The sequence below is a fragment of the Hermetia illucens genome, chromosome 4 (genome assembly GCF_905115235.1).
Source record: "Hermetia illucens chromosome 4, iHerIll2.2.curated.20191125, whole genome shotgun sequence".
Taxonomy (NCBI): domain Eukaryota; kingdom Metazoa; phylum Arthropoda; class Insecta; order Diptera; family Stratiomyidae; genus Hermetia; species Hermetia illucens.
Window position 1 is genome coordinate 29,423,582 of NC_051852.1, and position 15,687 is coordinate 29,439,268.

At 42.7% G+C, this 15,687-nt stretch overlaps 1 protein-coding gene across 4 annotated transcripts in view; it reads left to right on the forward strand.

Annotated features, from left to right (window-relative positions):
* The window catches only part of LOC119655235 (homeobox protein ceh-1), a 32,060-nt gene extending 17,927 nt beyond the window's left edge, over nucleotides 1-14,133 (forward strand). For 2 of the 4 annotated variants that reach the window (XM_038061018.1, XM_038061021.1), the window contains exons 2-3: nucleotides 7,707-8,094; nucleotides 13,788-14,133. In XM_038061018.1, the coding sequence (XP_037916946.1) occupies nucleotides 7,707-8,094; nucleotides 13,788-14,013 (614 nt within the window). In that variant the 3' untranslated portion in view covers nucleotides 14,014-14,133. Of the gene's footprint in view, nucleotides 1-1,496; nucleotides 1,551-7,527; nucleotides 7,619-7,706; nucleotides 8,095-13,787 lie in introns of those variants that run through there. The other 2 variants (XM_038061019.1, XM_038061020.1) reach the window with 2 other exon arrangements.
* Nucleotides 14,134-15,687: the final 1,554 nt, after the last annotated feature.

A 15,687-nucleotide genomic window follows, 5' to 3' on the forward strand; every position in this document is an offset into this window, starting at 1 on the left:
TGAGAATTCCCACTATGATTCGGAGGTTCTTTTTGGTGAGGTTTAAGCAATCCTTTGTGCGCATGGGTTCGTATCCCCCAATAAGCACCCTGGACTGCTCCATCCCTGGTAGGCCCGCCCAATATAGTTCCCTCAACCGTTTTTCTTCGTTTCTTAGATTCATAGCCATGAAACCGTTTCCGATTCCACAGAAGGGTTCTGGCCCGTATAAAGGCATCCCTGCTCCCTTCTTGGCTAATTCATCCGCTGCCTCATTGCCTTCCAGCCCAGCATGGCCTGGAACCCAAAGTATCCAGACCTTGTTGGACGAGCCGAGTGTATTCAGTCTCTCAAGGCATTCCCATACCAGTTTAGAGTTCACCTGGTTGGACCTAAGTGCCTTGATCGCTGCTTGGCTATCGGTGAGAATAGCTATGTTCTGCCCCCTGTAGTTCCTTTGCAGATTAAAGGAGGCACATTTGTCTATGGCGTAAATTTCCGCCTGGAATATGCTAGTGTACCTGCCCATTGGCTCAAAGTACATTTTCCTTGGACCAATGACACCGGCACCCGCTCCCTCTGCTGTGAGGGATCCGTCAGTGTACCAAGTAATCAGTTGCTGGTTTAAGCCGTATGTCGCAGCCACGCTCTCCCAGTTTGCCTTGTTACTCCAACGTGTTTCAAAATTCTTATCGAAGTGAAACCTCGTTGTCATGTTGTCCCTCGGTATCAGTAATTCGGGATACCGCCTAGAAAGGATATCAATCTTCCTTCGATTTAGGCAGCTCCCCGCCTCACTCATGCTACCGGCCATCCTGAATATTGATCTCCTTGCCTGCATCTGTATGTGCAGATGGAGAGGGGTTAATCCCAGAAGGACCTCCAGGGATGCCGTTGGGCATGTCCTCATTGCCCCACTGATACACACGCAAGCCAGCCTTTGGAGCTTATGTAATTCCCTGGCTTGTGTGCTGAGTTGGGTTCTTTCTGCCCAGATTACCGCTCCATAGGTAATCATTGGTCTTACTATTGCAGTATATATCCAAAGTAGAATCTTCGGGCTACAACCCCATTTTTTTCCTGCTATGGATCTGCAAGTCATCAGAGCCCTCGTGGCTTTCCGACAAGTGTTTTCGACATGTGTCTTCCAGAGTAATTTTTGGTCTAGCGTGATTCCCAAGTATTTGACCTCTGTTTCTCGTTTCACCTCCATATCATGTAATGTTATGGCTTTCAGGTGATCTAGCTTACGCCTCCTAGTGAATGGTACTATGGTGGTTTTGGTTGGGTTGATCCGCAGTCCCACCTTCCTGCACCAGGCACTAGTAACCCTTAATCCAGTTTGGATTCTATCACATAGGGTATCTTCATATTTGCCCCTACAGATTAGAACAATGTCGTCCGCGTAGCCCTGGACTTGTATTCCAGTATTAACGAGGTAGCTTACTGGCGCGTGTTTCGATATCAAAAGTATCAAAAGGATGCGCAGAACTCTTTATGTGAAAGTAATTGGAAAACGTTGAACATGTGCAATGTTTTTCTTTCACCATACAAATTCAAGCAATGCCCTGGGAGATAAATCTCCTGTATGTATATTTCGCGACTGTTCACTTTGCCAGGTATAATGACTTTACTTCGAAAATCGAATACTGTATTCTGGTAATATTCATGAGATCGTTCGTTCTCAGCCCAATCGTCCTTATATGGGTTTTTTGCACGACGCGCTTGACTACTGACGTTATTGGTATGTGGAAAGCCAATATATCCTACCTAAGTACAACTCTCATCAAGAAAGCGTCCTCGTACCACTCTTATTCCTGTTTGCTATCATTATGGGCACTGTCACATGGGACATCCAGCGCTCTATACACTGCTTTATGCAGATGACGTTTTGCTAATATCTCATAGCAAAGCTGATGTTAAGCAACTTGTTCAAAACATTGACTCTATATAGAACAGAATTTTTGACGACCGATCTTAAATATTTCGGATCAACGCTATCTGCCAATGGTGAACGGCGTTGTAAAATTGTTGTGCTGTGATCGTATCGACGGACGTCTCAAATCTAAAATTTGCCGGAATGTCGTTCAGCCTGTCGCCCTCTATGATTCGAAGTGTTGGCCGACTATCAAAGCAATGAGCGGCGTCTTGCGGGTAATAGGCAAACATTTTCAGCTGGGCGAGTGGCGTAACACGCGTTGTCCACATCCGAAATCAGGATATGCGCAGTCGATATGGGGTTGCACAGATAGTGGAAAAATTACGAAAGAGACATCTTCGGTGGCATGGTTACGTAATTCGCGCTAACGAGAATTCACTTGCCAAAATTAGTCTGACTATCGAAGTGGATGGGAAACGATATGATGGATTTAAAAGCCTTGCGGCTGAATCCAGATCAGACCTTTGACTGAACAAAATGGCGAAACCGATCGCGCTTGTGAATGGACAATGGCTGAAGAAGTTGCCGCTGTTCCCAAACTTTTAATTGGACGAAGGACGTAGTCTAGAAGATAGCTGTTTATTCATTATTTTTACTTTACACAGTACAACCAAAACCAGTGGTTACTTTAATATATATGTATGGATCAAAATGGCTCAGTGCCAACTGGAGTTGCTACGTTTTCCGTACCTAAGGAATGAAACCAGCCGAACTTTGTTCCTAAAGATGTCAAAATCGGGTTGAAGCCAGAGCTATGACTTACTTGTTGCTCAATTTTTTTCACGGTGTTCTTATGAACCTTCAGTATTTTGGAGATGCGGCCGTTGTTGTAGCCAAGCCAATGCAACCTTTAAATTGCTATTCGTTTTCAAATTCGGATATATATTTAAGATTTGCCGATTTAATGTTGCTGAAAATCTACTCTCTTCTTGAAAATTAAATAGAAGTTAGTATGTATAAGAAGAATACCAGCGAGGCACAAGATTTTTTTAGGTATTTTTGCCAAGACAATTCACTTACTTAACTTTTTTCACGTATGATCCAAAAACTTTTGGGCTAGCCTGTATGACAACTATACGGTTGCCATTCAACTCTTGGTAGGGTATAGCGCGTCAACCACATATACATGCTATTGTTCGCGGTTACCTAAAATCCTGTGTTTGTTTTCAGTCCAATTTTACTTGCTGCTCCTTCGAAATCCAGAGCCATTTCGCCCAGGTCCATGACCCGGTGAGAACGGTGAGAGATCGAAAAGATGCCATCAGCATAGTCGAGGTGTTTGAGGCAAGAGGTCATCGTCCGTTGAATTCGTTCACGTCGTCCGGACAAGGCAGCATAGAGAACGTCACCGATAAAAAGAAATACTACCGGTGATAGGATGCAACCCTGGCGGACTCTGCTTTGGACCTCAAAATTCTCTGAGATTTTACCTCGGTGCAGCACGTGACATTTTGCGGTTGATAATAGCTATTAGTTTCTCCGGAATGCCTCTTTTGCCTAGAACACTCTAGTTATAATTCCTGTTCACATTATTATCTTTGCGATGGTAGGGAGCACACAGAAACCCCAACAATTGTCACACTCAAAACGGGCCCCTTCTTTCGGATTTTAACGATCATCCCTTTCTTCCACTCTCTGGGAAAGCACTCGGATTCCCAAGATTTCCTTATGAGTGGAAATACTAGATTTACAGTAACTGCATGTGGAGCGATAAATAACAGACCGTGAAGCGTTTGACTGAGTTGATGGCCGAAATGATTTCTCTTCTGCTTGGAGGCATTATATCCACAAGAGGAGAAACTTCACCGGATGTGATACGGTTAAGAAGCATGGTGGAGTGTTCTTTCTATGTCTTCGGTTGTTCATTATTGTGAATGAAAAGTCGACCGTTAAAGTTTTTCACAGAACCATATTAGCGACCGCATGTTAGCTCTTTCAGGATGCGGTATACATTTCTGGAATTATTGGGATCTGCGTCATTTTCCACTACTCTCGGGAACTTCTCGGGATTTTGCTCGGTATCAGAGATTGAGCGTGTCATGCACACCATTACTCGCAACGGAGGGTTCTTCCGTTCAACAATCCATTTCCGCAATTTCGCAGTCAGTTTGATCTTATGGCACTCTTTCGGAACGTGGGTGACAACCCGAGAAGAGAACCTTTTTGATGGCGGCCCAATGCTCATTAATATTCTCAGGCGCGATACCCGGTATATTTGCTGTCCGATCAGCAACGTAGCTCGCCTACTGTTGAGAGATAGCTGGGACGTACAAGAGGTCGATGTTGAATTTGGGGGCCCCCGGCTCCACGACCCTGCAAGCGAACGTACGCGATCCCTTTCAAGACCGATGTCAGCTTCTCTCTTGTTATGCACATCCAGAAAATAACTCCTAAATTGACTCCTGATCGCGAGGTATTCGATCTGATTGCTGGTACGATGTCGATCAGTTGAAACCCAACTGACCTGATGACAGGCTTTGTGCTACCAATCATGGGGCAGCGGAAGTTGCACAAGTCTACGACGCTTCCACCATTACCATTACGGTCGCCAACACTGTCTTCCCCCATCACAAGCCCGGGCAAGGTATTGTCAGACCTCACTTTAGCATTCAGATCACCCATCACGAACACAATATAGGAAGCCTCGCCTGAATTCCTCGTAGAAAGCTTCTTCGTCCCGGTTAAGATAACGCGCCTTGGGGTGGCTGTTAGAAGTAGCCCGGCACTGCATTCGTGTCTGCTACCACTTGGCTTTCCAGAGTTCAAAATCACATTGCATTAGTGTGGAAGAGGGAGAGGAGTATTTTCCAGAGTCCTACCATCGTACTTCGTTCAGGCCCAGAATGTCCGGCTTATATTGTTGGAATTCGCGCTAAAGTTGGAGAAAGTAAGTATAGTGGAGACCCTTGATACCGTTGTCGAGGAGCCTGCGCACATTTCAGAAACCAATCATAGTCCGTTTTCGATAACCAAAGAAACCAAGAAAAGACTTTGAGTATATTGTTTAGTCTCAACTCAAAGGGCATAACACAGCTAAGATTTATAGATATGACGTCCAACGTCTTTGATATACATGTGCTACACGGGTTGCAGCAGGCTATTGCGTAAACTGATGCACAGGGTGCGTGTTCGAGCAGGTGTTTGACTCAATCCTTCAATTTGTGAAACATCTGTGCGTTTTCATCCTGCGTGGATGGATCAGCCGAACCCACAGGATCTTTTCTCGTGGCCTCGTGCTATTGTCAATTGCCTCCGCGCGCGGGAAAGTCAAGCTCAGCAGATCTTCAGTAACCTGGTGGAAAACTAGACCCTTTGGTAAGGGGTCTCGACGATGCGAGATATTAAAGGTTACCGGAGATGGTGAACGACTAACCCTTATCAGAAGTTAAACGAACCTAGAAGAAATCTATTTCAAATTGCAAACAGAAAGTGCGGCACAATAAACAGAGAACATCAAAATGCAACTCATATAATGCAACGAAGCCTTTGTGAAAATGACAGGGAATCGAGAAAAATCAAATGGAACCCATTCAGTCGTCCTATATGCCGATCCTCGCAGATGCCAAAGAACATGATACTTCAAGGCTTCAGCTTGTACTACGCTAATGAAAAAAAAAAGTTATCCTGCAGGTACTGGAAAAATCCCCCAAAAACTGCTTAAATTTTAATGAAAGATATCCTTGTCAAAGCGACTTAAAAGGAAGTGATAGCTGTGCAAGTTTGGGGGTGTTGGCATTGAATTAAATGTGCTCTGCGAACTGAACACTAGAGTAGGGCAGCTCTAAAATAGCATCCAGAGATTAGGAGAAATGTGGCTAAGCCAGTACCACTTGAAAAGAGATTGTAGTGAAAAAGAAAAAGGAGCGCATTCGATAGCGCAAAGCTATTACTAATGGAGGGGCTTTGTGGAGGCCCTATGCTACAGGTACAAGTAAAGTAGGAAGAGTAATTCTTATCTCTCTGATTGGAATCAGCTGGCGATTATTACTAAACCGGCTCGACACTGTGTTAGGAATGTACTCAGAGATCGTTTCTAACGACTGAATATCTAGAAGATGCGCCATGCTTCTCACGGCCGTCGAGTGCCCTCTGGGGAAAGAATTTACAACGCGTAGCCAGACTCATGGTAGAGTCTTCTGAAATGTCTTTGCATAAAGGCTGCTTGCAGACGGACATGTGATAATCGTCATTCATATGAGCTAGACGAAAACTAAAGTTTAAATGTTATCGGTTACGGTTAATACACGCCCTCAATGAAAATGATACAGCCCGTAGACTGCAGCATTACGAGGTCAGGAAGAATCAGTTGACAATCGATCCTACATTCTTATCGAGTATCTTGTGGTCTGACGTGGTTCACTTTAAGTTATCTGAGCTCATGAATCGTCGAAACTCCCTGGATTGGGACTTCATAAATCCGCATTTCACGTTGGAACAGGAGCTAAACCGGATAGGATTGGCTGTGTGGGGTGGAATTTCGAAAGCAGGTGTTTACGGCCCTTATTTCTTTGATGGCAATTTCAACGCTCACAGCTACCGGGAGATGGTGCAAAATTACTTCATCTCAGGAACGTAGCAGCTTCCCAATTTTGATGACCTGTACTTCCTATAATACGGTGCACCACTGCATTATGCAGTCATGGTCCGTGGCTACCTAGATGGGAATTTTCATTTATTGCTGAATCGAATCATGAAAAGATATAAATTTTGAGTCATTTAAGCTATTGTCTCAAATGCAAACTGATTTTTCAGATGTAAAACTGTTGAATTGTACAGACGGAAAATGCTTCTACTAAGAGCAATTAACCAATTCCTTAGAAGAGACTTTTATCCCCCAATTAAGCGCAATACTTAGAACCTAGGAGTAAACGATTTTAACCGCCCACGTAACATCCAATTTGCTCGAATATTGTCATCAATTACCCCCTATTAGAATAAGGTGAAATATTTAGAGCGTTTACCCTCAAGTCCCGATGCACTTGTACTCTCAACGTAGACGTGACTTTTCCTTAAAAACCTTTGTTCAGGACAATTTAAACATACACTTTCTAATACTTCCACAATTATTAGAAAATGCCGAATAGAACAACGGCCAACCATTACAGGATCCTTCGTAAAACATACTCGTATTATATCCATCATCACATCCCACGAGAAAGATAAAAGAATCAAACATCCTTGGTGAACTCAACACGTGAACCAACTCTCCACAGGGGAAAAAGGATTCAATCAGGAAGCATAGTAGGAAGCACGTGAACTCAATCGACAGGATATCTTGAAAATATCCTCAGAGCAAAGATATGTGGTTCCATATGGAGTACGTGAACGTATGTACATAAGGAAATCAGGTTTGAGAAAAAAGGAAGGGAAACCCGGAAAATCGTTGGTAAAATCTTTTTTTTCGGTATTCCGTGCTCTTGAAATAGTCTAGAAAATAATGGCATGAATGAACCAAGGACTTGAGTCAAGTAGTCAAGTGGACTTGAAGGATAGTCCGATGATTTCTCACAGCGGGAATTTGATGAGCTTGAATATTTCAATAAAATGATTAAGGTTCACTGTGTATCCTGATGCATATGGGATGGCTATTATGTTGATATTATATAATATTTTAAGCGCATGTTTTCGGGTCATTTGCGACTTTTAATTGGGTTGGATAATAGCAGTTTGAAATGTTTGAGGGATTTTCGTGCAGAGAAAGTAAGTGGGATTCCATCCATCTTTAGTACATATTTTTGAGGTTTACAGGACTATAACGTTGATGATCTTCTTTTTATTTCTCTTTCAGATTCCGATTTATCTGACAACAATACTGAAATCGACATTGAAGACCGCTCATCGCCTGACTCAAGTATAATAAGTTACCATTCACAGATCCAATATGGATCGAATCATCACGGATCTTTCACAAATGTGCAATCATCCAACCCTAATTTGCTTTCGCCTAATGACCAATCCAATGTTGGGCATCAACAATCAGATTCATCGAAAAATGCCTTAGGAAAAACAGGACGAAAACCAAGGCGAAGACGAACTGCTTTCACCCATGCCCAATTAGCTTATTTAGAACGGAAATTTCGCTGCCAAAAGTATCTTTCGGTTGCAGATCGAAGTGATGTTGCAGATACTTTGAATTTATCAGAAACGCAAGTTAAAACGTGGTATCAGAATCGAAGGTGAGTTATATGATAGTTTAGTATACAATGCGTGAAAGTACCTAAAAGGGGTAAACATGTAGGTTTGTCAACTTATTTAGAGTTTCCGTAACAACAATACAATTTTTTTTTGTATACAAAATGCAGATATGAACGTCGTGAATATTATAAGTAGAGGATATAAATATGCGTACGACCATGCATGTCCGGGTTCATGGGTGCGTCATTTTCTACCGCGGAAGGATTTATCGGGAATTTGATTAAACTGGCAAGCATCCAAAGTGACGATCACCACTTGCTTACGTACTACTTAGCTAGCTAGCTTGGGCGTGTCATTTTTCCAAGATATGTTTCTCTGTTTTTGAATTTCGACCCAATTGCACTTTTGGAGTCCAAAATCTGGTAAACATGGCATACCCATTGGAAGGGAAAACCATGATGAATTGTATACTTATTTGTCTCAGCTGGAACGCTGCATGCTGCTTGAGGTTTCCGCCCTAAAGTGGCATCTTTAGAGCTAACCAAATATAAGGCACTCGTGGTGAATCCCACTGGGAATTAGGAAGACGAGCAAAGGGTTCTCAAATTTTATAGCATTGAAGAGCGCTGCGAATAGTGCCCAACATAAGGTCGAAAAACCGTAAGTTTCATGACCTCCAAAAATAGTATATTGTTACTCCAAACTTTCTTTTGGATTGCTGGATAGAGATGACATCAGTCTCTCAACTTTATTCTAGGGTAAGTTCTATTAAACTGTCTAGCATTGATCATGACCTCTGAATATTTCAAGTTTTGAGACGACTTCATAGGTTCCAACCCGAATATTGATCGTAATGTTATACCTGCAGCGTCGTCTTCGGCTTTTGCTCCTCTATGTGCAGTTTGATAAATTGTAATTATGATTTAATCATCTGAATGGTTTCACCTGGGTCTTGGCGATTACAAGCAGAGCCAGGTCGTTTATATAAACGACTTTTGTTCCTCCTTCACAACGTAAACACTGTGAATTCCATTGTACATAATGTTGCATGGCAAAGATCTTAACACGGAACCTACCTACCTCTTTTAGATACTACGGAGAAGACGTTGCAAAGGGTGATATACAATGATATACAACAGGGTGCTTCCATTCGTCGAGCTAATGGATGGTCTATTGGAGCGGCAGTATGGGTTTCGCAGAGCGCGGTGCAATGTCGATGCCATTCCAACGGTCGCAGACCTGGCCCGGGAGGCATCGGCCGCTGGGAAGTGCTGCGGTGGCGACGCTTGATGTTAGAAATGCCTTTAACTCGGCCAAATGGGGGTTTGATTAAGGACAGCCTAGCTAAAATGGTTATTTAGCGCGGATAATCGAGAGTTACCTCTCGGAGAGACTTCTTTGGTACGAAGCGGGCGACGGGCAGAAGGAAAATGTTGTGACGGTGGGGAACACCTGCCGTCACAACATTCCGTATTATGGCTTCTGCTGTGAAACATAATGTATGGCGGAGTGCTCGGCCTTCGCGTGCCAAATTAGGCAGCGTTGGTTGGTTTTGCAGATGAACTGGCAGTGGTAGTAGTTGCAAAACACCACCAGAACGAGGAACTGTATGGAAGTGAAACTATTCATGCCATCAAAACATGGCTCCAAATGGTGAAACTGGACCTGACGGAGGATAAGAAGGAGGTGGTCTTTATTATCAATAGCAGGAAAAACAACACTGTCAAAACCCGGTCGGTAATCACGAGGTTGTTTCAAAATCGATCATTAGATACCTGGGAGTAATGATCGATGCCAAGTTGGACTGGACTATGCGCACGAAAAGGCTGCAAGGCTAGCGCATCTCTATCAAGGATGATACCCAATATTGGTGGGCCAAAATCTAGTTGCCGGCTGCTTATCGCATGTGTGGTGAAATCCATCCTGCTATATGCGGCTTCTGTCTGGGCGTGCGCACTGGATATCGAAGTCAGTGAGCCAGGGTAAGGTAAGTTCAGCATACCGACCAATCGCGCTGAGGGTGAGCAGTGCGTATAGGACGGTATCTGGTGAGATAATTCCGAGAAAGGCGGCTGGACCCACACATTAAGAGAAATGGGTCGAACGAAAACATGGAGAATTGCACCTAACACAGTTTCTTACGGGAGACGGTGTATACAGGGAGTATTTGCTGCGTTTCGGATTGGATGAATTCTCAGACTGCTGCGAATGCGCCTAAGGACCCGGAGCATGTTATATTTCACTGTCCGAGATACACGATTGAAAGAAGGAGGCTAAACGACGCCTTCAACACAGTTGAGATGTTGAGGTCCGCAGCAAATTGGAGTGCGATAAACGTAACAGTAACTGTGATACAGGAAAAGGTACAGGAACTGGAACAAGCCTGGAGAGCACGACGAATGCGTGATTTAGTTGTGTTGGTGTAAACCAGAGACCTCCCTGTGAAGTAATATTTCATGGTAGTTCCGCGTGGATATGGTTGGAGAAGTGGGCGTGATTTTAGTGGGCGAGAATCCCAGACATTGCTGCAACCTGACGCAACAGCATCTTTTTAAGATTTTCACCTCCATCCATAAAAAGCAGCACTGAACCCAGCAAAATCCTTGTTGGAACAGTGCACCCATCCGATCTTGATTAGCCTCGTATCGCTGGGATTTTCCCGTCTAGATTAGGTGAGCTAAGTAGCCGGCGATACCCAATTTAGCTGAAGTGCCCTCTGCTCAACTTTAATTGATCGAACTATGAGCATTTTTCCTTTTTCTACCATAGATATTGCCCTTATAGACTTTCGTTCGTTTCGTTCTACATTGATAGGGTCGAATTCGAAAGTTTTGTTTCGCTTTCTCCAGTGTGCCCGTGCCGATGTTAGTAATAGCAGCACAAATATTGGGCTTCAGCTTACCTTTATCCTCAAAGAGGTAGGACGTTCAGAAAAATGGTCGCGCAAGAGAGCCATTAATCTTGTTATCTTATTGGAACCACACATCGCTCAAATTCATTTTTTCAAGTTTGGGAGAAATTCTTTAAGCATCTGAATATAACGGTCAGAAAACCAGTCAAAAAGCCAGGGTTCAATAATGCCAGCTCTCGATAATGCACACTAGACAATCACATGTTCTTCATGCAAGGGCTGCTCTTGAAGTTCTCGGGGGTTCGTGCCACTCCAATATCACATGTCTTGTTTGTTAACGCATCCTGACAGATGAAAATGTGCTTCATCACTGAAGAATAGAAGCTAGTAAAGAGGCAGGTTTTCGCTAAAGGCTTCACAAAACCTTTTTTCGCGAATCAAAATCGCGTGAATTTTTGCACGATTGCCAGTTTGTACTGATGAAAATTTAGATCTTCATGAAGAATTTGCCGTACTGATGCAATACACGCTGCGCGGTTACTCATGGAGAAACACCATGAGAAGCATCGCCCTCTTTACATTGCATTTATGGATCTGGAGATAGTGTTTGACCGTGTGCTACACGAACTCATCTGGTATGCTCTATGATAACACTTAATGCCAGAAGAATTCGTGCGCTGGGTTTAATTGCTCTACCACGATCCGAAAAGTAAATTTCGAAGCATGGCGGGTGTATTAAGGCCGCTTCGTGTCTCTGTTGGTGTTCATCTGGGTAGCGCACTGTCGCCACTTCTTTATGTTTTTGTTATGGACACCGTCATACGGGACAACCAACGCCCAGCTCCCTATACACTGCTTTATGCAGATGATGTTTTCCTAGCATCTAATAGCAAAAATGATCTCGAGTAACTTGTCCAAAAATGGAATGATCTTTTCATACAACGCGGTCTGAATAAAACTGAGTTTTTGACTACCAATCCCGATGAAACAGGCACAATCACTGTCAGCGGCAGTGACCTGCCCAGAACTGAGCGATCAATATCCGCGATCAATTTGGGGTTGCACCGATCGTGGAAAAACTGCGAAAGAGGCGTCTTCGATGGTATGCTCACGTAATTCGCGCTAACAAGAATTCAGTTGCCAAGATTGGTCTGACCATCGAAGTCGATGGTAAGCGACTAGAAGGCCGGCCGAAACAACGGCGGCTTGATCCGCTGGATGGTCATTTAAAAGCCTCGCAACTGCATTCAGATGTGGCATTTGATAGAGCCAAATGGCGAAACCGGTCACGACGAGCCGGTCTCGCTTGTGAACGGGACAACGGCTGAAGAAAAAGAAGAAAAATTCGCCTTACTGTGCGACCAGAAATCTTAAGAATCTTTGTAAGATTAATGGTCTCTTTGTGACGCGCAATTCAAATAAGAAAGTTCCCGCACCGCACCCTGTAGAATGGGAGCTCAGGAAAGTTTTGTGATGAACAGCAATCCATTGTCTGGAATTATGACACATATTTGATTATCATGACTCTTAACGGCGCAACAATCGGTATCCGGTTCAGGACTGCCTTAATAAGGAGCTCCAGACATCCCGGTTTTGCGCCGAGGTCCAACACAATCTTAAGCGCAGTTCAAACACCTATTTGTGTATAGACGTGATTTTGGAAACTGGAATCTACCAAATCTGATAATACCAAAAATTGTCCGAGAAAAGATTGATGTGAGACGATTCCTAATGCCAGTTTGATTGTGACATTGGTGAACAGACTTATGACATCGAAAGACCTTATAACTTCTTCTTTCTCTGTCGATATATTGCTTATCTTATCTCGTTGCTTTTGTCCTTAAGGAAAATTAGTACGTTTTGGTGATATTTTAGGAAGTTTTGCGCCTTCCTCGCCTGTTACTCAAGAAGTCGCCAAATTTCCGTTCGCTTTGGGTATTTTTGGGCATTCTGAATTAGGTTGTTTCGAATGATATAATGGGCTTCTGTGCTTTCCATTTATTAATTAAAGCTCCTTTGCTATTAAGTCAAATATGGGCAATTTGATTTTTTTATACGGAAAAATTGGTTTCGACTTTTGGACCAGCCATTGGTGAATCTTATTCCTCAATGCCCCAGGACCTCTTCTTTTAATTTTTCGAATTTTCGCAGGTGGTCAGTTTCAATCATTTCTACAATAATTGATGATGGCACCAAAAGGATTTCATATTGATTGTGCTTCAGGCGTATTTTTGCCTCTGCCCTATTTCAATCACAATTCCAATCTGTAAGTTTAGATGGTAAGCAGTTCTATTTTACCCTGACTACTGACTCTTATGTAACAAGGATGGTGGTGCCGGACCTAGAATCTTGCTACGGACGACCGAACTCCGGAGAATTCCTGACAAATTGTGTTGACTATTGATGTTGGGGCAAATTATATATCATTATCATTCTTAAACACGGCACGGCAGTGTAAAGAGGGTTTGAATAGTCTAATCTTTACTAACTTTTTGTGAAGTATGTAGAATTTCCAGGGGGAATTATAATAGTTATTTTTGAAAGAAAAAGTCTAAAAATCACATCAATTAAGAACAAATTTCAGTCCAGGTATGCCATTCGTTACAAATCCCTAAATAGCCTACGCATATGAACGATTTCCCAATAAATCGCATTGATCTTTCTATTCTTTCTGGACGTTCCTTCTCTTAGTATCCTTTAGTGAAAGGATAAGGTATTGAGCAAAGCAAAGCCAGCCTGTCTCTTAAGATTATTGTTTCCAATATTGTTAGTTTTGGTTGTCGACCGACTATATACACGAATTAAAACTATGGCTGAACATTTCATTTATTTATTCCACTTAAAAGCATTTTGATCCCTTTTCTTTTATTACTTACTTTACAGAACAAAATGGAAGCGCCAGAATCAATTACGGTTGGAACAATTGCGTCATCAAGCCTCCATTGAAAAGGAATTGATTTCTAGTGAACATTCTGCAGCACAAGCAGCAATGGCGTGTTGCCCTACGACGTTATCCTCATTTTCACCGAATCCTTGTTCATTCTTAACCTCGGCAGCCGCAGCAGCTATCTTCAGGAATGTCAGCTACGTTCATGGATGCCCACTTTAGACTTTATAGGATTTCCATAGATTTTAAGAGTTACAATCTCATTTCGTTTAGATCTGTAAATATAGACATAATTTGTGTGCAATATATTATAAATATTTAGTAGAGATACATGAAGTTGAATGAAGGAATAAAAGATATGATAAAAAATTGTCTATTTTTTCGAAGAATCTTATGAATTTCTTTTTAGTTCAAAGAGTAAATCGAAGCTAGATAGCGGCTCAACTTTCAAATGAACACTTTAACTCTGACTTTGGTTGCTTACATTAGAACAAATGCATAGTCATGTTGTAGTGTCCATGGCTTTACAGCGTTCAAATCATTTCGTTCACTTTGTCCGGCGACAAGCGGACGAGAAAATGCATTTACTAATATCCAGTAGAATTCTTTTTCACGTTTAGTTCCTTAGCGCCTCCTTTACACTCTTTCTAATTTTCTATTCCTCACCCTAACATTGACTTGCTTTAAAATATTAATTTCAAAACGAGAAACCATTTAACTCTTCACAAAACCCTAAATTTATTTAAATATTTTCAAAGATAGTTTAGAAATTTTATAATATTTAGAAAACGATCATTAACCTTTTTTCTTGCTGTTTGCGCATATATTTAATCATGTTGCATATTAGGAAATGCATTATTAACGTTTGTTTCTGGATAAAGCGATACACGCATTTTCGAATGCAAATTATGCTGGGGATTTTGTTTTTGTAACAAGGCAATTCAGGGCAGGATGGCTTCATTCACATTATGGAAAAATTCGAAGCAGCTTCTGTTGTTGTCCCAACTGACGAGTATTATTATTATTCTTATTCTGTTAAGGGAAAGTCGCACCGCGTCCTTGAAGAACTATTGTGCCCCTTTTACTGGTTATAGTGTACCTGTTGATCATAGTATCTCAAGCAGGCCAGTAACCGTTAGGGACTTTAGTATGTTCCCCACTTCCAGAAGTTTCAGCTTTCCATCTGGTATTAAGTGTTCTCCCAGATGTATCGACCTACTTTGCACAAGTGCCGGACACTGTCCCAGGACGTGGATAGAGGTTTCGTCCTCCTCCTCACAGAACCTGCAGACAGTGTCCGTAGATATCCCTAGCTTCCCTAGGTGGTAGTTCAGCCGACAATGACCAGTGAGAATTCCCACTATGATTCGGAGGTTCTTTTTGGTGAGGTTTAAGCAATCCTTTGTGCGCATGGGTTCGTATCCCCCAATAAGCACCCTGGACTGCTCCATCCCTGGTAGGCCCGCCCAATATAGTTCCCTCAACCGTTTCTCTTCGTTTCTTAGATTCATAGCCATGAAACCGTTTCCGATTCCACAGAAGGGTTCTGGCCCGTGTAAAGGCATCCTTGCTCCCTTCTTGGCTAGTTCATCCGCTGCCTCATTGCCTTCCAGCCCAGCATGACCTGGAACCCAAAGTATCCAGACCTTTTTGGACGAGCCGAGTGTATTCAGTCTCTCAAGGCATTCCCATACCAGTTTAGAGTTCACCTGGTTGGACCTAAGTGCCTTGATCGCTGCTTGGCTATCGGTGAGAATAGCTATGTTCTGCCCCCTGTAGTTCCTTTGCAGATTAAAGGAGGCACATTTGTCTATGGCGTAAATTTCCGCCTGGAATATGCTAGTGTACCTGCCCATTGGCTCAAAGTACATTTTCCTTGGACCAATGACACCGGCA